Source organism: Heliangelus exortis, chromosome 20 (assembly GCF_036169615.1).
Source record: "Heliangelus exortis chromosome 20, bHelExo1.hap1, whole genome shotgun sequence".
NCBI classification, from domain to species: Eukaryota; Metazoa; Chordata; class Aves; order Apodiformes; family Trochilidae; genus Heliangelus; species Heliangelus exortis.
The window spans coordinates 6,809,440-6,831,239 of record NC_092441.1 but is presented as its reverse complement, the minus strand read 5'-3'; the positions used below and the strand labels follow the sequence as shown (position 1 = coordinate 6,831,239).

The 21,800-nt window shown below is 50.1% G+C and overlaps 3 protein-coding genes across 17 annotated transcripts in view; 1 reads left to right on the top strand and 2 right to left on the bottom strand.

Moving 5' to 3' along the window:
- UNK (unk zinc finger) overlaps window positions 1-12,299 on the bottom strand; it is a 47,989-nt gene extending 35,690 nt beyond the window's left edge. For 3 of the 12 annotated variants that reach the window (XM_071764569.1, XM_071764574.1, XM_071764577.1), the window contains exons 1-2: window positions 11,266-12,299; window positions 9,697-10,515 (exon numbers count right to left, since the gene is read on the bottom strand). In XM_071764569.1, the coding sequence (XP_071620670.1) occupies window positions 9,697-9,713 (17 nt within the window). In that variant the 5' untranslated portion in view covers window positions 9,714-10,515; window positions 11,266-12,299. Of the gene's footprint in view, window positions 1-8,885; window positions 9,399-9,696; window positions 10,705-11,265 lie in introns of those variants that run through there. The other 9 variants (XM_071764571.1, XM_071764566.1, XM_071764573.1 and 6 more) reach the window with 6 other exon arrangements.
- A 154-nt stretch (window positions 12,300-12,453) lies between these two features.
- H3-3B (H3.3 histone B) lies at window positions 12,454-14,285 on the top strand. Of its 2 annotated transcripts, XM_071764587.1 has the most exons (4): window positions 12,454-12,598; window positions 13,086-13,227; window positions 13,318-13,471; window positions 13,566-14,285. In XM_071764587.1, exons 2-4 carry the CDS (start codon window positions 13,100-13,102, stop codon window positions 13,692-13,694), a joined length of 411 nt encoding a protein of 136 aa, XP_071620688.1. In that variant the 5' UTR covers window positions 12,454-12,598; window positions 13,086-13,099; the 3' UTR covers window positions 13,695-14,285. The 2 variants fall into 2 exon arrangements, with proteins under 2 accessions (XP_071620688.1, XP_071620690.1); XM_071764589.1 differs by lacking the exon at window positions 12,454-12,598 and having other exon boundaries at window positions 13,082-13,227.
- On the bottom strand, window positions 14,100-21,735 carry LOC139805776 (uncharacterized). Of its 3 annotated transcripts, XM_071764582.1 has the most exons (17): window positions 21,567-21,735; window positions 21,096-21,203; window positions 20,946-21,018; window positions 20,633-20,789; window positions 20,502-20,547; window positions 19,526-19,584; window positions 19,400-19,435; window positions 18,385-18,437; window positions 17,983-18,115; window positions 17,685-17,881; window positions 17,431-17,476; window positions 17,265-17,330; window positions 16,705-16,764; window positions 16,474-16,556; window positions 16,218-16,312; window positions 15,068-15,342; window positions 14,100-14,918 (listed from the first exon to the last, which is right to left on the bottom strand). In XM_071764582.1, the coding sequence occupies exons 1-16, from the start codon at window positions 21,601-21,603 to the stop codon at window positions 15,308-15,310; spliced, it is 1,284 nt and encodes a 427-aa protein (XP_071620683.1). In that variant the 5' UTR covers window positions 21,604-21,735; the 3' UTR covers window positions 14,100-14,918; window positions 15,068-15,307. The 3 variants fall into 3 exon arrangements, with proteins under 3 accessions (XP_071620683.1, XP_071620685.1, XP_071620684.1); XM_071764584.1 differs by lacking the exon at window positions 16,474-16,556; XM_071764583.1 differs by lacking the exon at window positions 14,100-14,918 and having other exon boundaries at window positions 15,054-15,342; window positions 21,567-21,686.
- Window positions 21,736-21,800: the final 65 nt, after the last annotated feature.

Here is a 21,800-nt window from a genome sequence, read left to right as displayed (position 1 = left end):
TATTCAGCTTATATCAAGATAAATTTTCTGCCTTGTATTAACTGGATCGGGCAGGTGATGCTTCTTCAAACTGGTGTTAGAGCTTGTAGTCTCAGACACATGGAATTGCCTGCAGAGTAGATAAGAGTTCAAATGGAGTTAACAAGCATGGGGTTTGCTGCACTAGAGTACTATGAATTAAGTTCTGAAAAATACACTGATGTCCTATGCTGTAACAATTCAAGTTCCAGCTTCCAGTAAATTTTTCCAGCCCTGTATTCCTCTCACCATCAACTCAATCACTACCAAAGCCTACCCAGGGCTAGAAACTGTAGAAACACAAATGAAGGCTGGGAACTGGGCTGGGCTGCTTTAAAACTTGTGTTACTCACTCTGCTAGTTCTCTAAACCAAAACATCCCACATACAAGAATTCATAAAAGCTAGTTCAGAAAAATATTATTTCCATACAAGCCATTACATAGCTCAGGGTTTCAGTTACAGATTTTTATGACCATTTTTAGACAGCTAACCTTCAAGCTAATCTTGTCTCATAGGGGTTCTTCAGAAATAGAGCACAGTAGCATTCCTTCTCCTGACCACACCAGGAACCCCAATGATTTAACCAACAACTTGTGGATCAATTGCAGCCCCACATTCACAACAGTTTTAGGTACATGAACTCTTTGCAGGTCTGTACCTATGGTGGACCAAAACCAGAAAACCAAAGCTCTGCAAGAAAGGACAGCTCTATATACCAGTCTACATCTGAAAATGAAATGGCATCTGCTTCTTCTCAGGTTTAATACCAACCAAATTTGCAGCAGCCTCGTTGGAAAGGCCTTCATTTCTGAACACATTTGCTGTTGAGTTTGAAACAAAACGTGGTGATGATCCAACAAGCACGAACCTGCATCCCATAACACACGTGCCAGCAGAAAGATAAAAGCCAACCCCTACTGGCTGATTCTGAAGAATCAATGTCAGCCATTCAGTCCATCTTCTGTTCAGCACTCAGATCAGACTTCATCCCTGTCTGCTACAGCCCAGCGGGTTCTTTGGGCACACATAAAGCAGGTACACCTCAGAGCAAAAGTCCTACACATGCAGACAGCTGGGTCCAAAGCACCACTGCACAACCCTGTGCCAGACTGTGCTCCACACAGGTACAGTGACAGCCAGGTGTACACCAGCTCTCCCACGAGGGGAAAGCAGTCAAATCCCAGCTTTTGATTTTCCATTTTGACTGATCAATACATGAATAAATCTAGCGACACTTTCAAGTTCTTTTAAATGTGCAAACAATGCTCTTTTTTGTTGTTGTTGTTGTTGCTGTTGCTGTAAAGCTGCACAACTGCACAACTGCCCAGAGGCAACTGCTGGTTTTATTTCTGCTATGATGGTAATATTGAAGTGCTATTAATGAAAGCTCACAGTCTATTGAAAACTTGAGGAGAAAAATATTGAGCATATTGGATGTGGACTGGCAGTTTCTTTTTGATCTGCAATGACATGCCAAAGATGAAGACTAATAAGTAAAAAATATTGACTTTTATGTATTCAGATTTTTCAGATATTCATCAAGTATAGTTTCAAGAAACTGCTTCCCTTTCTACATGTGCCTGACTGCTTATTAATTTGAAGAAATCTGAGATAAAAAGCAATCCAACCTTAATATCTTAACTGTGATTAACAGTGCCATCATTCTTAATAATCCAGGGTGCTCTACTGAAATGTATATTAAATTTTTGACCAGCAGATAGCTAGGAATGGCCTAAGATTTTTCTGGCTGACCACAGACTTGGTCTAAGTTTCTCTTCTGCCAGTGTTCTGACAGTGCCTCTGAGTTTCAATAGGAGACAAGAATCAGGACAGTATCAAGCATTTCAGCGAGCTACCACTCTTACTGTCATTGTTGCATTTTAGCATTGCAATTGTTCTTCAAATAAAACCTGTAACTTTTCCTATTGTAACAACAACCTTCTAAACCTGAATGAACACTACAACAAGATGAGGGTGTACGAGTCAGGAGACTGCAGGCAACAAAGCTCAGCAGCGATTGCTGGTGCTCATTTTAAGGGAACATTCATACCAACTGATATTTCAAATGTCAACCCAGTATTAGCTGCATCAAGCCCTGATCAAAATACACAAGAGAGTGCTGAGAAAATTATCACAAGTATCTAAATTGGTTGTCATCACTAGATGGAGTTTGAGAAAGTACAAAGCCTTTACCATCTCCCTGTGTACTCTTCTGGTGAGGCTTTGTATTTTTGATTGCCTCGATACAAAAGACAAACTACCTCTCAATAAAGTACAGAAAAAAGGTAGCTAAGAAATTGCACCTGCTCTACAGCCTGCTGGCATGTGATCCTTCATGAATTGAGGACACAAGGGGAACTGCTGGCTGGCTCTGTGCATAGCTTTCAGTAACACCTTTGTACCTGATTTGCAAAGGGATGTGCTGAATATTACAGTTGAGAGAGTACATAAAGCCTCTCTAGGATGGAAATGTTTTGTGATTGTCTCCCTCTTGTAGTCAACAGTTGCACCAAAATCTAGTTGAAGGAGTTTCTGAGGAGGAAACTAACGGACATAATATTTAAAAAGCAGTGGCAGGTAGTAAAAAATATAATTCCTAGAATCAGTTTAAATGTAGGGGATTCCACTAGGCAATGGCATGGATTGGGTAACTTCTCACCATCTCTTCCAGTCCTGTCTTTTGTGCTTTCAAAAAGATCTATGAAGTTTTTAAAAAAGTAAAAAGTTAACAGAAGGAATAAAACCCCACCTTAGCATCCTCTGGAAACAAACACAACTCTTAAGGTCCTGAGAAGCAGGTTCTCATGAGCCTTGGAGCAGCAATTTAAGACATTATTGCTGCAGCTCTTTATTTTGCTCCACTCTCTCAGAAGTTACAGCTCCTTACAACAGGGTTAACAGAAGGGAATATGTCCCTGCTCTCTGACTGCCCCAGTTCACAGCCTGTTGTATTAATACAGTCTACCAGTGACAGTTAGCTCATGCTAATATGCTACACAATAAGTGTGATTAACTGAAGTACTGACACATTCCCCCCTGCAACGTTGTTACAGGGGCAGAACATCAGTGAACAGCCAGGCAGACATTGCAGGAAGATTTTTCCAGAGGACATCGCTCAAACCCTTTGTAACAAGAAGGCTGCACATTTCAGCTGCTTGTAGGTCTTAGGAAAACCTTATTGCAGTGGAAAGACTAGATCTGAAGTAAATAAACTACTGAATTCCAACAGATTTTCCTTAAAATATACCCACAAAATATAAAAAATATTCAGCAATACATAAACCTACAAAACGAAAAAACTGGTATCTTCGGAAACTCTAAGCTCTAAGATTTCCTATGTCACAAAAACATTACCCTATGTGCTAATGTAATCAACGTATAAGCATTAACATCACACTTTTTTAAAAAGCAAAAACAGTAAAGAGCCATTTTTCAAGTTGGAACAATTTTGTGTGCTGAATCCTTCTCCTCTTGCAGAGAGTTTTGGATTTTTTAAATACCAAGCCTAGCCAGACCAAAACTAATTCTGAAAATGTCAAAGCAGTACATGAAGCTTTTCACTCTGCAGAACATTGATATGCCACCTATACAACAGCTCTCTCCATGTGAATCCCCTGTTACTTTGATATCCAAAACCACCCCCTTAGTAAGCACAAACATAGCAAGCACACCACAGCTCCAGACCCACTTCAAGACAGGGGAAAAACCCCTCACGGCCTCACCATGTGCATTACCCAGCAGGACAGCACAGCCCCCACAAGCCCATCACCCGAACTGCAGGATTTCAACACTCATCCTTTGAGGAATGATAAAATCTGGAGTGTTTCAGTTGCCCAGCCTGCTCCAGTGTCTCTGTTCAGTGGTTAAGGGCAGGCAGTGAATGCAGCCCTTCCTGTTCACACTCCACTTTTTTTCTCCAACTTCCTGTAACTATTCACACTTCCTAAGAACAGCTTGTGGTGGACTCGTGTTCAGTGAAGTTCATGCAAACTTCAAAAACCAGCAATAATAACCAGCTTATTCTTGCCTGATGACAGTAAACTGCTGGTAAGTCCCTGGTTTAGAAGCACTGACTTACTCTGTGCTTCCCCAACTATCAGCAAGATTATTACCAAATCTGAAACCTGAAAATGTATGGGGGATCTTTTTTGTTGTTGTTTTCTTTTCTGGGTTGTTATTGATTTGTTTTAATTTATTTTGGTTTTGGTTTTGTTTAAACAACACAGCTAGTTTCTATTTTTGTATAAATACTATGAGCTTATTGATCTAAGGATTGCCACTAGTAAAAACCAAAACAGAAATAGGGCAACAGTTTGTTATTTTAAGAGTTCTGATGTTTTAAAAAGGACACAAAAGGTTTCTAAAAACACTTTCAAAAGCACAAATGTATTTAATGGTTGTGAAGACCACCCCAATTCAAGCACATCGTAAGAATATGCTAACAGACTTTGCAGACAAATGCTAAGAACAAGACACTTACCAAAGAAAAAAAAAAAAAAAAAAGCAACAACTCTGAAAGTGTGTTTAGCTGCACATCTGGTTTTTTGTTTTCTTTTTACAGAGAGTCAGTCTGCACATCTGAGATCAGATATGCTGTGTTCACCCTGCCAGTGATAAGACACCGTCCACTGATAAGAAGATAACAATTACTCTCTGCTACTACAAATGCTTCGAAGAGCGTTTTTGTGTCTTTGGTTTTGAGTAATAATCCAAACCTAGGATTTTGAGATAAGTAAGCCTGTGCATGCAATCTCTTCATGGAAACCTACCTCTGATCTTGCTATTATTTTTATTTTTTCTTCACCCATATTTCCATCGCTGTCCTACTCAGAGTTCCTATTCAAGAAACCACCAGACAAGGCACCACTCAAAAAACACGTACACAGAAAAACATCTTTGATTTGAGCTACAATTTGATTTGAGCTACAGCATTGCACCAACCTGATTCTCAACCCTGTTTAAAATATCCTTCACTCAAGCTCACTAATCCTTCTACCTCTGGATGGCTGGCATCAAGACTGTTGCACAATAAAGCTCAGGTGATTGCAAGCCAGCACTTGCTAACATGACAACATGACCATGGGGATGCAGTTCTAGCACTACATCCAAGGCAGTTGAAACTTTCAGGAATTTCCCACAATCCTCCCCTCATGCAAAAGGAAAGAAAGCTTGCCCCCCCCCCCCCCCTTTGTTTTTTTTTTTGTTTGTTTTTTTTGGTATGTGTCTTTGACACTGTAATGGCATAACTGCAAAACTTATCTTGTACAAAGGATGCCTCCCAGGCATCCATTGAGGGTACAGACATGGAAACCTGAAGTTTATTTACAGCATGGCTGCTTGTATTTAAGACAAGAGCACTCAAGAGAATCTTGAGTAGCACTGATACGAGTTATGCCCCACCAGTCTGTATCCCAAAAGGTTTATCAGTTAAATTTGAATATTTTCAACATTGCTTCTCAGCAGTGAGTAGACAGGAATAAAGAAATTCTTCACTTTTTTTATTAAACGGGTTAATTTATCTCCACCTGAACAATTGCTGTCCTGCAGTTATTAAACTGCCTGACTTCCAGGTGAATGCACAGCAAACAAAGGACTGCTCTACTTTCACTTTATCTAAACTCTGCCAGATCAATCACCACCCCAGCAGCGGATACAATCTTTACAATTCACAGTTGAAGAGCCTGCTCTGACTGAAAACCAATGAGGATGCCAGCAGCTGAGTTGGAGAGACTGTCCCAGAACAAAACTACACCATGGTGCTTGCTATCCACACCTCCAAGTGACTGATAGTTTGCTTTCAACTTCTTTGAACTCAGCCTCCAAAGCCACATTAGTAGGTAATACCTTGAAGATGGAGATCGATGTGTACAGAAATAACTGTGCCACACAGAGCTATGAAACGGTGCAGAGACAACACTGAGCGGAGGTTTGACAGAGCATACCCACACCAAATCCACTTCCCACTGCCAGCAATCAACTAATCCCTGCACAGCACATGGCCTGGAGTGGATCAAAGCCTCATCAACCTGTGGGTACCCCAGGAACGAGCCCATTTCCCCTTGCTGTTCCACGGAATGCTCTAAGTTCCACCCCACACGGGAGCTGTGGGATGGTGAGGAACAGCCACAGGCAGAGATCTCTAATCCAGCAACCCAGAGAGACCATAGCAGCAGTTGTTGGGTATTTCACTGCTCACTTAAATGCTACAAACAGCATACCAAGTTTCCAGATGAGAAACACACCATTCATAATTAAGTCACCAAGTGTGGCAGATACCAGGATGACTTGGTCTACAGGAGTATCAGCTGCACACTACAACTGCAACCCAGGACACAATCAAAGGGGTTTTTTTAGGTTCTTCTTTCACCAGCAAACAGAGCCAAAGGGGTGAGATAACATCAATAACTTTTTTTTTTTCCAGATTTTTTTTTGCTGTACATCTAGAACAAATAAAAAGGCTTCCTGACAGGATCTAGCACTGCAGTTCCAAGCACCTAAAATCTCATGCAAATACCAAGAGTTCAGAAACTGACATTAATACAGAAATTGGAACATTTCCTAAAAAATACAACCAAAACTTTCCAAGACAGAGATCCCCACCACCAGATTGCCTGTCCCCAGGGAACAGCAAAGTATGCAGATAATTAAGCTTACTTGAGTTTACAACTTGTAACCTTCATGTCATTTTATGGAAACAAACTATATTTAAGGGGAAAATGAAGAGGAAGAAAATATTTACATTTTGACAACATACAACTTGTTCACATGAACGACCACCAAATAAGTTCCCATATGTTATCAGGAGGAGGTTTACACTATGATGTGACCTAGTGTACAAATCCAAGACTTCCAAAGTATGGCTCACATCCCGCTGTCAGCACTCAGCAGCCCCCATACCCATCCTTCACTTATGGTTATTCAGCTTCTCTGCAACTGTTTGAACTGAAGTATTTTTAGCAGCCATCTGAAAATACACATTTTGCCCTCTGGAAAGAAGCTAACTGCACCACCACCTTTGTTCCCCACTGTCCCATTTTCCTCCTCTGTCCTTTACAGCTACTGGGTCCCAGTCTCCCTTCTTGTCCTCCTATGTCCTGTACTTTTTCTTTGTTTCTTTCCTTATCTTTGACATCCTTGTTTCCTGGGTCATGTTTAGTTATATTCTCACCTCTGTCTTCCTCCACCTGATGTACTTACAACCACTCTACCTCATCTCGTTACCTGGGTTTTTTCCCCTCTTTAGACCAATGGCTTCTGTCATTGCTGTCACTCCACCTGTACCCTCTTCTGCCACTACAGCAACAGTCCTTCATCCCAGCTGATCCTATAAGGTGGTCATCCTCAAGAGCGTAAGCATCACCAACAGTATAAGTAACCACTGAGGCTGTGACTTGCCAGCTCCCTTAAGATCACAACAGGATCTTCATGGAAACCTGGAAGGCCTCATTCTGCCACAGACTCAGAAGTCTGAGCAGCCTGTGGTCCCTGCAGCAGGCATAGGGGCCATAGGGATCCAGGGATCCACACCTCTGTATTTCTGCAGCTCTTTTTATTCCATGCACCACAGTGCAAAGGCAGGGAAGAAGTCCATCATGACCCTTATGAGAGCACAACTAAAAGAGCACAGGCCACAGTCTGAACCTGCCCTTCTCATGATTGGTGGGTGGGGGCATCAACACAAGCAAGAGATATGGGTAATATGTATGACATTTTTTTCTGTATGTGGACAACACCCTAAAACGATAAGGACAGACAGTTGGGCACATGTATTTTGTTCACAAAGAACAGCCCCAAACTTCTTTTCTTTCAAGGACAGGGAACAGCTGACCTATTTCCATCCATTACACGTCCATCACTAGCCCATGCTCCCAAAGACACTGCTCACACTCAGTCCACACTGTTATCCCTCCTGCATGAAGCAAACACGAATATCATCACCCCAACTTCCAACCCAAACTTCTCACAGGCCAAGTCCACACAGAACAAGCTCCAGGAGCTCACATATCCTTGGGACAACACTGCAAACCACTTTTTTTTTCCTTTGGGAAGACACATTCCAGCACCAAACCTCCACTGAGGTGATACACAGCAAGAACTACCTTCAGAACAGAACCACACCTGAGTGGTGGAAGAAAAGGTGGGGAGAGGACACACTTTCTCATGATAATGTTTCTGGTATTTCCCACACACACCTGGGCGAGATGTCCCCATTGCTTGCCAACTCCTCGGACACCTGTCCTGAGGAGGGAACCTCAGCTCCATCCACCCCTCACAGACGAGAAGGACTGGGGACCACCATGTAACCCATCTGCTCACAACGACGCCTTCCACAGGTGCCTGGGGAGCCCGTTCGGAAGCACCTGTGGCAGGCGGCGGCCTGAGCAGAGACTCCTCAGACTGTGGCAGCCCGGGCTGACACCATCCGAGCCCACCTCCCACAGCCCAGGGCTGAGGGGAAGGGGGCACCTCTCCGAGCTGCCATGGCGGCCTCCCCGCCACAGGGGCCGGGCCTCCCCCTCACACACCCCGGGGGGAGCTACGGGAAGGAAGGCCGAGGCCGCCGGTTGTTTCCCGGTGCATCACGGTCGCTCATCCCCCGCCTTCCCCCCCCCCCCCCCCCCCACCTCCTCCTTCCGCGCCTCGATTCCCTTTCCCCCCCCTTCCCCCTTCCCTCTTTCCCTCCCTCCCCCCGCCCAGACGGGACCCGCCGGTTCGCGCCGGTTCGCGCCGGTGCGGCGCGAGCGGGCGGCGGGTCTCTCCGTGCGCGCGTGCCGCACGCTGACGTCAGGCGCGTCTTGGCGCGCGGGCGAGCGGCGGCGGCAGCGGCGGCAGCGGCGGCGGCGGGGAAGAGTCCGGGCTACGTACGTGTAGTGCTGCGGCTTCTCGGGCTGCGCCTGCAACGCGCTGGCGGCGTTCGCCGGCCCGGCCGCGGCAGAGCCGCTCGCCACCGGGCCCTTGGACATGCCTCTCGCCTTCCGCTACCGCCGCCGCCGCTACCGCCGAGGAGACCTTTATTATTCACTCTGCGCGGTCCGCACGGAGGGCGCCGCGCGCAGGCGCCGCCGCCGCCATTGCCGCCCCGGTTACGCGGGGCCGAGTGGGACTTGTAGTCCCGACGAGAGAACGAGCTCCGCCAAATCCGGGACGAGGCGGGCGGCAGCTTCCGGACGGCGGGACTACAACTCCCAGAGGCGCCCCGCGGCGGCGCGGCCCGCGCTTCCTGCCGCGCGGGGCATGACGGGAGTTGTAGTCCTAGGGAGGGGTGGGCAGAGCGCCGCGGCGCCCTCCGCAGGCCGGGCGGGATGGAGCCCCCTGCCAGGAACCGACCCCCGGGAACGGCGCAGCCCGGGCGGCTCTGCCCCTCCAGGCAGGCCGGGGAGGTTTGGCCCGGAAGCCTGTGAGAGGATGAGGAGTTATTTGTGGCAGGCAGCCTCACTTCCTTCCTCCCCCCGCTCCCCCCCCCTCTGCCGCCTCCTTTTCTCCGCCTCAGGGAGTGAATGTGGAGCTCGGCGTCCCGGCCAAAGGGTTATTTTAGTGTTGGCATCTCTCATCTCTCTATGGCCTTCTCCACCCACGGGACAACGCTGTCCAGGAAGTGCCCGGGAATAGCACTTCAGTCCCGAAGAGGAGGAGAAGGAGGAGGAGGAGGGCCCAGCAAGCCACATGGAGAACCTACCTCTGTGTAGGTGACATCAATGGCCCCTGGATGCTGGGTCATCAGGATCGCAGGGGCTCCCTCTCCTCCCCCTGGAGAAATTCCCCCCCAGAAGAAGCCATGTCCAAGAAAACAGCTGGATTCCCATGTGAAGAGCTTCCTTCGTAAATTAACTTCTCTCCCAGGGGAGGAAATGATCTGAGTTTCTTTTAATAGGACTTTGATCTCTTGGGCTCTACACAGAACCACTTCCCTCACTGGCATCTTCCAGCCCCGTGTGGTAAAGGGCACTGAGGATTTATAAGGCAAACACCTTTTTTTAACTCTGCCAGAACACATGGGGTGAATGATGTTAATAATAAACTTATGGGCCTGGTCTGCATGCTGCCCGAGCAGCTGATTTGGGGAGGGAAATAAAATCCTCCTTTACCCTGATTCAGCACCCACTGTGGTCTGGCTTTTCCTGGGGTCATTTAATAGCTTGGAATGCCAATGCATTGGCAGGAATAAGTCACAGGATATCAATACCTTCCTATTGACCTAGCAATCCTCTGTGGGAGGCTGGAGTACTGTAATTATGCAGCTCTTAGTCAAGTGGGATGACTTTTCATAATTCCATGCATGTGGAGCTATTGCAATTAATACCTACCTATACACACGTATACTCAACATAAAATCTTGGTCAGCATTGAAAAAAGCCCTTCAGTTATCTGTCATCGTGTGCTTCGTGCTGAGGGATCAGAAACCATGGGCTCGAATCCTGATGTGTAATCAACAATGCTGACAGACTTTTCTCTTCCAGGTCTCTTTTGTTTCAGTCAGGATAACTCACTGCAGGCTCTGCCAGGCAACAGGGAAATGTTTCAGACACATCAGGTATGCGTGTCCAAGGCACACTGAATTCCATCTTTGCACAGGTCCTGTTTAATTCTGCTCATAATCTCTCTCCAGCTCTGGCATGTGTGCCTTTCCCTCAGCCTGTTCCATCCAAAAGGATGCATGGCTTTTCTCCAGTCTTAAAAAAATAAACAAAAAACAAAACAACAACAACAAAAAAAAAAAAAAAAAAAAAAAAATCAACAGTATCTCTAAAATTAGAAGTGTAAACAGCCACAAAACCACAGGAAAGGAAACAGTAACAGAGGCTCTCAACACCTGGTGACAAACATGATGCGCTGGTCTCCTGGCACTAGTGACAGCACAGCATGCTCTTAGAAATAATAAATTTGAAGGATATGCTGTCACCATCAGAACAGGTTTCTAGATTTCATCTTCCTAGGAGTGAACAACTCGGATGAAAAGGGAATTCTTTAATCCTATTCTTCCAAACACATACAATGCAAATGAGCCTTGACCTGCACCTCCCGAGTCACTCTATACACACGCAGCTTTTTGCCTCTGTTAAATAATTAACATTTTCCTTTACAAGAAAGGAAGTTAACCTGAAAACAAGGACCACAGGCAGAGGAGATGCACAGGAGACAACATCCCTCTGGCTGCCCTGACCAGGCCACACGTGATGCTGCTCTCACACCATGTTGGTGCTCGACTTCCCTACGTGCCGAGCTCCTGTGCTGCAGCAATCCTCACCTTGCCCAACACTGGACTCGTGTTTTTGGGGAGGATGCAAAACCTCATGCAAAGTCTGCTTGATGACAGCTGTGCTCAGGTTTGCAGAGACCATGGATACCTTTCAGAGCGGTGGTTAAGCAGGCAGCAGTTTGTCATCCCTATGTATGCTACGCCTTAAAACTGCCGGGCATTTGGAACCTGTTCTTCCCGACCCAGGTGCCCTTCCCATGGCAGCAGGGACCAGCCTGCCCTCTCAGCGGTCTCTTCAAATCCAATGAAACAGTTGTATGCCACAAGGTGTAACTCTTAAGGCAGCAACATCCCCCCTCAAAAAAGTCTTTTTGTTATTATTTATCTTCCTAGATGCTATCAACAAGGATCATGGATACTGGCTTCCTACTTGTAGTGAAACTTTGCCGCTTGCTTTAGCGTTGGGAGATGGATGGCAACTCAGTCAGTGAGGTTTGGGGGATGGAGGGGCACAACCTCAACCACTGCCTGCCCCCAGCGCTGGCTCCCACGGCCGAGGGTCAGCGCCCCCCGGCTGCAGGGAGCCACAGCCCCACAGAACCCATCGACCTCCCGGTGTAGCATTCCCGGGCTGATAAAACCAGCCAAGAAACGCCGCAGGTGCTGCCGGAGCCTTTTCCCATGCGAGAGGTTTCGTCCCCCAGACACTCCCCCCACACCGAGGGTTTGGGCCCCCGGCCCGGCGCCCCCCCCTGCGGCTCTCGGGGGAGGGCGAGACCCGGTGCCCCCTCGGGTGGCCCCGCGGCCTGGCCCTGCCCTCGCCGCTCGCAGTCCCCCCCGGGTCTCCTGCGCTCCACAGGCCAGGAAAGGCGCTTTGAGGCGGGGGCCGGTGGGTTCCCCTCGGCACCCCCCGCCCGGCCCCTCCGGCCCATTCCTATTGACTCCCATTGTGGAGCTTTGCAACAAAGGGTAGGATCCAAACCCTGCCCCGTTTCGTCCAATCAGCGCGCAGAGCTCCCGCCCTTCGCCGATTGGCTCCTTCCGGGCTCGCAATGCCCAATCAGACGTCTACTTTAACAACCAATCAGCGACCGGATACGCGCCCAATCCGCGCCGAGGAAGCGGAGCACGGCCTTTGTGTGTCGTGACGCCACGGCGCCGGCGGAGGTCCCGGCCAATAGTAGGGCGCGCTGCTCCTAGGTATTGTGAGGTCACCGCGCCGTGCGCCGCCCCCTCTATAAAAGCCGGGTCCCCGCGGCGGGGAGGGCGCAGTGTGGGGGTAGTCGGTTGCGGTGCGGTTGTTGGCAGGAGGAGCGCAGACTCAGCGCAGACTTCGGCGTACAGCGCTACCGGCACCCGGTGCTTCTTTCTTCTTCCAGTGGTGAGTGGCGGGCGCGTTGCGTGGCGGGTGGGCTGTGCTGCGCCGCGCGGCCCTTGGAGACTTCGGTTCCTGCTGGAGACCGGCGGACATATCGGGCCTTGCCTACGTGCTTTGAGCCATGGCCGGTTCCCATCTTGCCTTCCCCTCCCCCTCCATCGGGGTGGCCTGGGAGGAAGCAGGAGGCGGCGTGACTCAGTTTGCTTCCCCCGGGGAGGGGAGCGGCCGGGCCACGACGCGAAGTGGGGGTGGAGGGGGGGGGGGGGGGGGGGGAACCGTGACTCCTCCTTCCCTTCCCGGGGGAGCCGCTGGCCGCCTGCCCGCCTCAGCGGCGGGGGAGAAGGGGGGGCGTGCGCTGACATCTGCCGTTTCTGGGGCTTCAAGGGATTGGACGTTGGAGCGGGGCGGGGGGAGCTGGACACGTACCGGGTCGTGTTTCCGCGGGCTTGTGGAGAGCTGGGCCCCTTGTCACGCTTGCCTATCCCCGTAGGTAAGTGAAGAAAAATGGCCCGTACAAAGCAGACCGCCCGTAAGTCCACCGGGGGGAAGGCTCCGCGCAAGCAGCTGGCCACTAAGGCGGCCCGGAAAAGCGCTCCCTCTACTGGTGGCGTCAAGAAGCCTCATCGCTACAGGTAAGGCCAACAGCACGGCCCGGCGCTGCCGCAGCGCCTGCCCCGCCTCACCCTGCCCTGGCTTACCTGCTCCGTTCCTCCTCCAACCAGGCCGGGCACAGTCGCTCTCCGTGAGATCCGTCGCTACCAAAAGTCCACCGAGCTTCTGATCCGCAAGCTGCCCTTCCAGCGGCTGGTCAGGGAAATCGCCCAAGATTTCAAAACAGACTTGAGGTTCCAGAGTGCAGCCATCGGTGCGCTGCAGGTACTGCTAGCGGCCGGCTGGGCCTCAGCGCTCGCGGAGCTGAGTGCGTCACTGAGGGTTTCTAACAACATTTCTTCTTGTCCTCTTGAAACAGGAAGCCAGCGAAGCGTATCTGGTGGGTCTGTTTGAAGATACAAACCTGTGCGCCATCCATGCCAAGAGAGTCACCATCATGCCCAAAGATATCCAGTTGGCTCGCAGGATACGGGGGGAGAGAGCTTAAGTGAAGGCTGTTTTTATGGTGTTTTGTAGTAAATTCTGTAAAATACTTTGGTTTTAATTTGTGACTTTTTTTGTAAGAAATTGTTTATAATATGTTGCATTTGTACTTAAGTCATTCCATCTTTCACTCAGGATGAATGCTAAAAGTGACTGTTCACATAAACCTCAGTGATGTGAGCCTTGTTGCTCAGGAGTGACAAGTTGCTAATATGCAGAAGGGGATGGGTGATCTTTCTTGCTTCTCATGCATGTTTCTGTATGTTAATGACTTGTTGGGTAGCTAAACTTGTAAGGTACTAGAATTGATATAAATGTGTACAGGGTCCTTTTGCAATAAAACTGGTTATGACTTGATCCAAGTGTTTAACAATTGGGGCTGTTAGTCTGACCATACATCACTGTGATCAAATGTGGACTTTTCAGAGGGTGAAACTACAAGTCTTAACCACAGTGTAACTTACAGTTTCCTAAAAAAAAAAAAAAAAAAAAGTAAACCTGGCAGCTATAGAATACACTATGTGCATTTATAATAGCTATTTTATATATTGTAGTGTCAACATTTTTAAATTAAATGTTTTACATTCACATGTAAGGAGTCTTTGTCATTTGGTTTGTATGGGCTGGAAGAAACTTCCTCCTGGCTCTAGTAGGGCAGCAGTAAATGCTGGTAAGGCTGGACTGCTGTGGCAACTTAAATTCTAATTGTCTTGTCGACAGAATGGAGAACCTGGGCTTTTTGGAGACTTTCTGAAGCTTGAGTCATCATTGGCCAGGGAGAGCAGGGCTGAGGAGGAACAGCCCGACTGACAGTCCCAGGCTCAGCAGCACCTTCTGCCTCCTCTGGGGGCTCCTGGCATTTTTCTAAGGCTCAGCTGCTCACAGGGTCAGCTCTTCAGGCACAGTTCTAGCGTGGCTCTTCTTCCATGAGGATGAAGGGGAGGTTTATTTTGGTGGTGTGACTGGTCTGTCCAAAGCAAAAGCAGCAGCTGGGTGTTGCTGCTGGCTGTATGAGGAAGTCCCAGTTCATCCCAGCATCAGGATGGGGTGGAGCAAATTTCACAGCTGAGAGCATAAGGGCTGCCAGGCAGGCTGGGGTGGGAGCTCTGCAAGATGCTTATTTCCTTTTCCAAGCTTTTTTGATGCCGGGATTATATGCAAACCAGAAGAGCTTTAGACAGGGTTTGGTTTCCTCAGCAGGGACTGGGAACAGCTGTACCCAGTTAGGCTGTGGGTGAGGAGAGCTGCTCAGACTGAGGCTGAAACACGGGTAATTAGCCTCTAAATTGCCTCGCTTGCTCCTGAATAACAGGCTGCACTAGTGAGGCTGGAGCTGGCACGGAGATGTAGCACAGGGAAGTAGTTTAACTCGCTCACCTGGATTTATTTCAATGAAATCAAAGGCTGTGACAGAAGCGGTGTTCAGGGGAGGAAGAGGAGCCGTGGTTCGTTCCAGCAAGCAGGCGGTTGGTCAGTCTCGGGTGTCTGCGCCATTGTCTGCAGAGCGGACACCTTGACCGCGCTTCCTTCCACACCGACCGCCCAAGAACCACCCCCACTCCGGCTCCAGGGAGCCGGGGCCTGCGGCGCTCGGGGCTGGAGCCAGGACTCTGCTTATCAGACAAACCACTCGGTGTGCTGAAACCCTGCAGCTGGAGGAACAGGCTCCGTACCAGACACTGACACCACTCCACACCCTTCCCTGCCCCGTTCCAAGTGTGGTTGGACCAGACACAGGCTCTGGTTAACACCCTGATACCTGCCACAGAGCTGCTAAAAACATGATCTAAAATTAACCAAGACTACTTGTTTTTTGTTTGCTTGGTTTGGGTTTTTTGTTTGGTTGTTTTTGTGTTCTGGGTTTTTTTTTTTGTTTTGTTTTTTTTTGTTTTTTGTTTTTTTTACCAAAACATTTTCCTCACTGCTAAACCTATTAGAAAAAGGATTTTGTTGCATCTACATAGTAAAATTAATAGCTGTAAAGGCCAGGACCAAAGTTAAGTGTCACCATAAGCTTTAGCTGACCCTAGGATACTCGCTGGTGGATCTCCCAGGAGGAAGCACCATACAAGCCTGCATTTAGATAGGTTAAAAATAAAATTACTAATTTAGAATTACAAGTGATGGTATTTCAGAAGTATTTGGGTATTTGGTATTTGGGACTGACCAGTAGCAGGCTGGGCTCCTGCAGGAAAAGTCTATTTTAAAATAATATCCCTCGAAAACAATGTTTCCTCCAAGCTCTTAGTGGAAACAATAAACCATCTGGCTATGCCTAGAAGCTGTGTCTTATAATAAAAACATTGTCTAGCAGTTAACAACAACAACAAAAATAAAGGAAGAAAAACCCAAACCAACAAACCTTGGAAGACAAACCCCCAAGCCCCCAGAAAACTGTATTAAAGTATCTTTTCATAGTAGTAGCTTCAATAGAAAGAAATTACAAGGCATGGGGGGGACCAGAACAACTATTCCTGGTGTTCTATGCTCTCACTATGATACCTGAAGACATAAACCCTTCCCTTACCCATTCTCCTGATGATTTCCTCACATTCTTGCTCAGAACTTGATGCAAACACCAGGCAGTCAAACGTGCTCCCGTCCAGGCTCTCTGGGGAAGTTCTAAAAATGGAAACATGTATATGAGCCAGCAGAAAGAGCAGCTCTGACAGCCCAGCCCAGGTTTGTAACCACACCACAGACCCCAATGCTGGGCTGGATAGCTCTTGGTTATTTTCTAGGACCCACATCCCTCTGCATCTCCCTCCCCGGGCAGCACTTACGCCACGCAGAAAGCAAATAAATTGCTGCTGTCCACACAACGTCCCACGCAGGAGATGGTGGGGTAGGGGTAGCGGCACAGGAGCTGTGCAGGAAGGAGGTGACTTTGGGGGCTGTGGTCATTCCTGTCCCTCTCCCAATCCTTATTTAAGTTGGCCCCATGACCCCTCCAGCCAGGCCACAAGATTGGCAGCTTCGGGAGTCACCTGGGGCTTTGGGTGTCACTCACTCACCTTGGAAGAAGTCTTCTCCTGTACCAGGACTTCTGCTTCCTTCACGTCAAATAAAACCTCCTGGATGGAAGATGGAGGGGAAAGAAGCCCTCCTGATCATTACAGTGCCTGAACTCTGTTTTTAATAAGACCCTTACAGAGAGACGATTCAGAAGCAGAGGTGATAAAGCCCAGTCGAGAACAGCTTTTTCAAGGGGTTTTCTCTGTGCTGCCCTTTTTTTCACCACCTAGTGCTCTCACACTTGAATCTGCTCACAACCCCCCCAGAGACTCAAGTAACAGTGAGCTGAGACCTAAAGCACCCCTAGAACTAGCCTCAGCCTCCCCAGTTTTCCAAGTGGTTGTATTTTTAAATTTTATTCCACCCCCCCCCTCCCCAAAGCTCTTTCCTACCCTGCAGAGATGCTTCTAACCAGATAAAAAACATCCCACAGGGCTGGGGGGTGTTAGGCGAAGCAAACCTGGGGCCAGCAGGAAAAAATATCCCAAGGCAGAGACCATATTCCCCTGCACTTTGGGCACCAAGCCCTTCCTGGGATGGCCCCAGCCCCATTGCTCACCTGTGTAGTCAAGTGCCTCTCCAGCACAGCCGGGATGGCCCGGTCAAGCACCTCTTTTCCACCATACTGAAACAGAGCAAGAAGGAGGGAATAAGCCATGGGTACATGAAAAGAAACCCAGAACAAACCATTTACCCCGAGACACATCTCTGCCCTATCACCTCACCTTGCCAATGCTCATCCGTCCCAGGTACCGCAGGTTGTAGAGCAGCCTGGGGAGAAAAGGACTCGGGAGCATCAGAACAAGGACCCCCACACATCCTCCTGCTGCTGTTAGCAGGAAAAGATACTCAGAGCCCCCCAGTACCCCAAGGCCACAGGGGCAGCTTTGGTCCCTCAGCCTTCAGCAGAGAGCAGGAACAGCATAGGCATGGGGCTGCCCCATCCCACACTGGGGCCTCCCGGCACTGCTGGACCTACCTGCCCCCCTGCAGCCTGCGGGACTCCCCCTCAGCCCTGTGCCGGGGGTTGTGCTGGAGCTGGAAGTGGGGCTCCTTCTCCTTCAGGATCTTCAGGTAGGGCAGCAGTGGCTCATAGACCTCCCCATTGTGCCACTGCCACCGCAGCAGGTGGAAGCTCAGTGGTTGTCCCTTCAGCTTCTGGAGCACAGCCCCAGCCTGGAGGGATGGTAGGGAAAGGGGAGAGGAGGATGGGGGGGGGGAGGGATGACAGGAAAAGGGGGAGTTGGGGGGACATTCCAGCCCTCCATCCCACCCACCTGCCCACTGTAGGCATTTCTTAGTGAGCAGCCATTGATCTCATTGAGGATGTCACCAGCCAGCACCACCTCATCCACCTCTGCCTGGCTCTCAGGGAGCACCTCGATGACAAAGACTCTGCCATCCACATACCTGGAAGTACAGCCAAGCCCCAGCTCAGCACTGGGGACCCAGCCTGGCTCCCTCAGCCCTTCCATACCATCAGGCAGGCTGGGGACCAAGCAGGGAAAAGCCACCCCGTGGACAGCAGAGCCCAGCAGGCCTGAGCCAATAGGGAGAAAAGCAATTGAGATAGCCCCAGTGCTCTCAGCAGGGTATTTTTCTCCCCTTTTTGGAAAGGTTTGACTACCATGGTCTCCAGATACCACTGGAGAGCAGAGAGGAGGATCCAGAGCTCCTACCTGAGCACCATCCCCAGTGCTTGGCATGGGACCGTCTCGTAAGTGATGCACACCTGGAAGAGAGTGGCCAGTGACAGTGGCCCTAACAATGACCACAGGACATCCAAGAAACATCACCAGGAAAGGGGGGAGGATGGCTTATTTCTGACACTGATGCCAAACCAGGGTTTTGGGAGCCCAGGGAGAGGCCAGTACAGCCTGGGACACTGGGTAGCTGCTTGTCCCTGTGTTCAGCTGTGCCCAGACCCTCAAGGGACAAACCTGCTAGATGCATGGGATGGCAAAACAGCAGGTGAACCCTTCACTCACCCATGATCTCCTCACCCTCACCCCCACATGTCCTTCTGCAGCGGGGGAGTGCTGCAGCCCCTCCCCAGAGCAGCTGCCATTTGCAGCAGCACTTACTGTCACATCTCATTAGCCAGGGACACAGAACATGGCCAGCTTGGCTGTTTGCACTTGCTGTTAGAAATGCCCAAAAGCCAGCAGGATGCCAGCCTTCATGGTTTAGTGGGCACCCTAACCAGCTCCCAAAGCCACACTTCTTTTTAATTCTTTTGGGTGAAAAAGGCAGCAGAGGGATGCTCATCATTTTTAAAAGACATAGAGGCATCCCCTGCTGTTCTCAATAAATGTAGCAATATTTCACTGAGCAAAACCAAGAGTGAAAACCACTGACAAGTAATCTCTTTCAGCCCTAGGAAATGGGGATTTTTTGGCAAGAAATCAGGGAGCATGGGAAAACTTTGTTTATGTCAGTGATTTAGGCCCAGGTAGTATTCTAGTTTGGTTTTACACCCAGCAATGCTGGGATCTACTCCTGGTGGCAGCACAGGCACTCAAGGTCAGAACTTGGGTGTCAGAGGCAGCCCTGCTGGTGCTGGTGAGCCTGAGCCAGTGCATTCCCTGCTGCATGGCAACACTCCCCTCCAAGGCTTTCCTCATCTTCCTCATTTGACTTTCTGGAGAGGGCCAGGTGGCAGCAGGTCGGTTCTGGGGAGAGAGGAGCTCTTACCGGCAGCAGCCAGCTTTCATCCAAGAAGCTGCAGTTCTACAAACAAAAGAGTGTCAGCACCATTGGTCCTGATGAGGAAGGGACCAGCCATGTGCTGGCCACCACCCCACTGATTTGTCACCATACCTGCAGGTCTAGAGAGAAATCCATCTCTGTCACCACCAGAAGCAGGGAGAGGAAAGGCTCTGCAGAGGGACAGGGATGGAGAGGCAGTGTCACCACCAGGCTCCCAGCGGCTGCAGCCTAGCGGGGACTTAAATAAACAGAGGTCTTAATAAAGCCATTTTTGGATTAACTAATGAGCCCTGGAGAGCGAGGTCCTGAGAGCATCCCAGCACTGTAGCACCCAGGCTGCTGCTGGAGGCATATCCCTGACTTCTGCTGCCAGAACCCTGCAGCTCAACACCCAGTTCCCCTGAATTTAGACCTAGGCTGACAGCAAACAGTGCTGACAAGAAACTCCCTCTCCATTTCTCCCCCTAGATGCAAAGCTGCCCAGGCTGTGCTGTCCAAGCCTTGCAATTACCCTGACGGAGATCTGCAGTCTGCTCATGCACCAGCACCACAGGTGATTTATAAACTATCTAGGTACAGGCTTAACACCAGGTTGTTTATCATAATCAAAAGATTAAAGGCATTCACCCTGGCCTGTGCCTCCTCTCCAAAGAGCATGGCTGCAGGTGGAATAGTGCAGCCTGTCAGGACACCACAGCCATTTACTGCACTGACCCCCCATGGGACACCCAGATGGGGCCAGGGCCCAGCTGCCATTGGCTCCCCTCAAAGCCAGACTGCTGGGTCTGCTTAAAGCACATTCTTTAGTACAAAGTAGTAACACAACACTTCAGAAGCTGTGTTTCTATCCTAGTCATCCACTAAAACCATCCTTAGATGGATTAAAACAGTGTTTAAATATTTACACCCCTTTTCCCACCGCTGCACTAGATTGCAGCACTAAGTTTGGCTTAAAAAAGAAAAAATAAAAAAAAAAATCAGCAGACTATTTTACTTCCACCTCGCTGCCACAGGGTGCCATAACACCTGTGACAGCCACCCTGGGTGGGGCAGGTTACATCCCACCTCAGAGAAACTGTGGTCTTACCCAGGAGGGTTTCATTGCCGAGGATGGAGCTCACTGGATCATAAAACTGAAACAGAGGAACGCCAGTGTTATGCCACCCTTATACTGCCCCTTGCCCACCAGCAGTCGTTTCTTCCCATGTGCTGCCACACCTCCAGGAGCCGGGGGGTCTGCGCCAGCTGCCTCACGGCTTCTTCCAGCACCTTCTCCTGCAGAGCCAGGCGCAGAAAGTGCCGCCCACGGCCCTGGGCTGTCAGCACCTCCCGGCAGCTGCCCGCCCGCTGGATGCTGGTGGAGAGCAGGGTGGGCCTGTTTGGGAAGAGTGGAAGCAGCTGGGGGATGAAACTTCAGTGGCATATGGGAGCATCCTCCCCACTCCCGGGGTCTTTGGGATGAGCACATCATGACAGATACAACCACAGCTGAGTTTTTTTATTTTTATCCTCAGGTTTGGGGGCTGCTCACCTGCTGCCATCCCCCACGGGGAGCTGCTCCAGCCAGTGCCAGTAATCCCTTCTCCTGAACCCCCAGGCTGGCTCTGCAGGAGGAAAGCAGTGTGAGGTGGGGGGCACAGGGACACTGCCATCCCCTGCCCGGGCGCAAAAGGTCACTCACGTCGCAGCCCTTTTCGCAGGATCGTCTCCAGCAGCTGGCAGAAGGAGGTGAGGTGTGGCGAGGTATCAGTGCAGGGCCCTCTGCCCTCCCGCAGCCGCAACACCCCACCTGTGGTCAGGGGAACATCAGCACCCATGGGTGCTCCAGCTTGGCAGCGGAATGAGGGAGGGGCACCCATGGGAGCAGCCCCGTGCACAGCTCCGGGGTGGTGCTGCAGGATGAGACCCACCCCGGGCAGAAACTCAGGTCAACTTCCTGAAAGCCAAAGCCAAGGGGGTGGGAGAAGGGGGGGTAGGGGAAAGGCAGCGCGGGTGCAAACTCCCTGTGAGGTGCAGGAGCTGGTCCTGCGATGGCAGTCCCCGGCCCGTCCAGCCCCCGCCGTCCGTCCATCCGAACCGGTGCAGCGAGGCGCCGGACCCCAGAGCTACCAGAGGAAGTAGATACTAGCCCTGGTGGGAGGGACACGCTCACCTTTAAGGGCGCTCAGCAGCGGCTCCTTCCTGGCCATGAGCTCGTCCAGCCGCCCGGGGGGGTGGGTCCCAAGGTGGCAGCTGTGGAGGGGCGGGAACCGGGACCGGACCGGGCCGGGCCCCGCCCCGGGAGCGAAGCGGTGCAGCCCGGCCCCGGGGGCGGGGGGTGAAACCTGCTGGCTAACACCTCCCCTCCTCTGCCGTATTTATACGTATCTGCCTGTCCATGTGATAG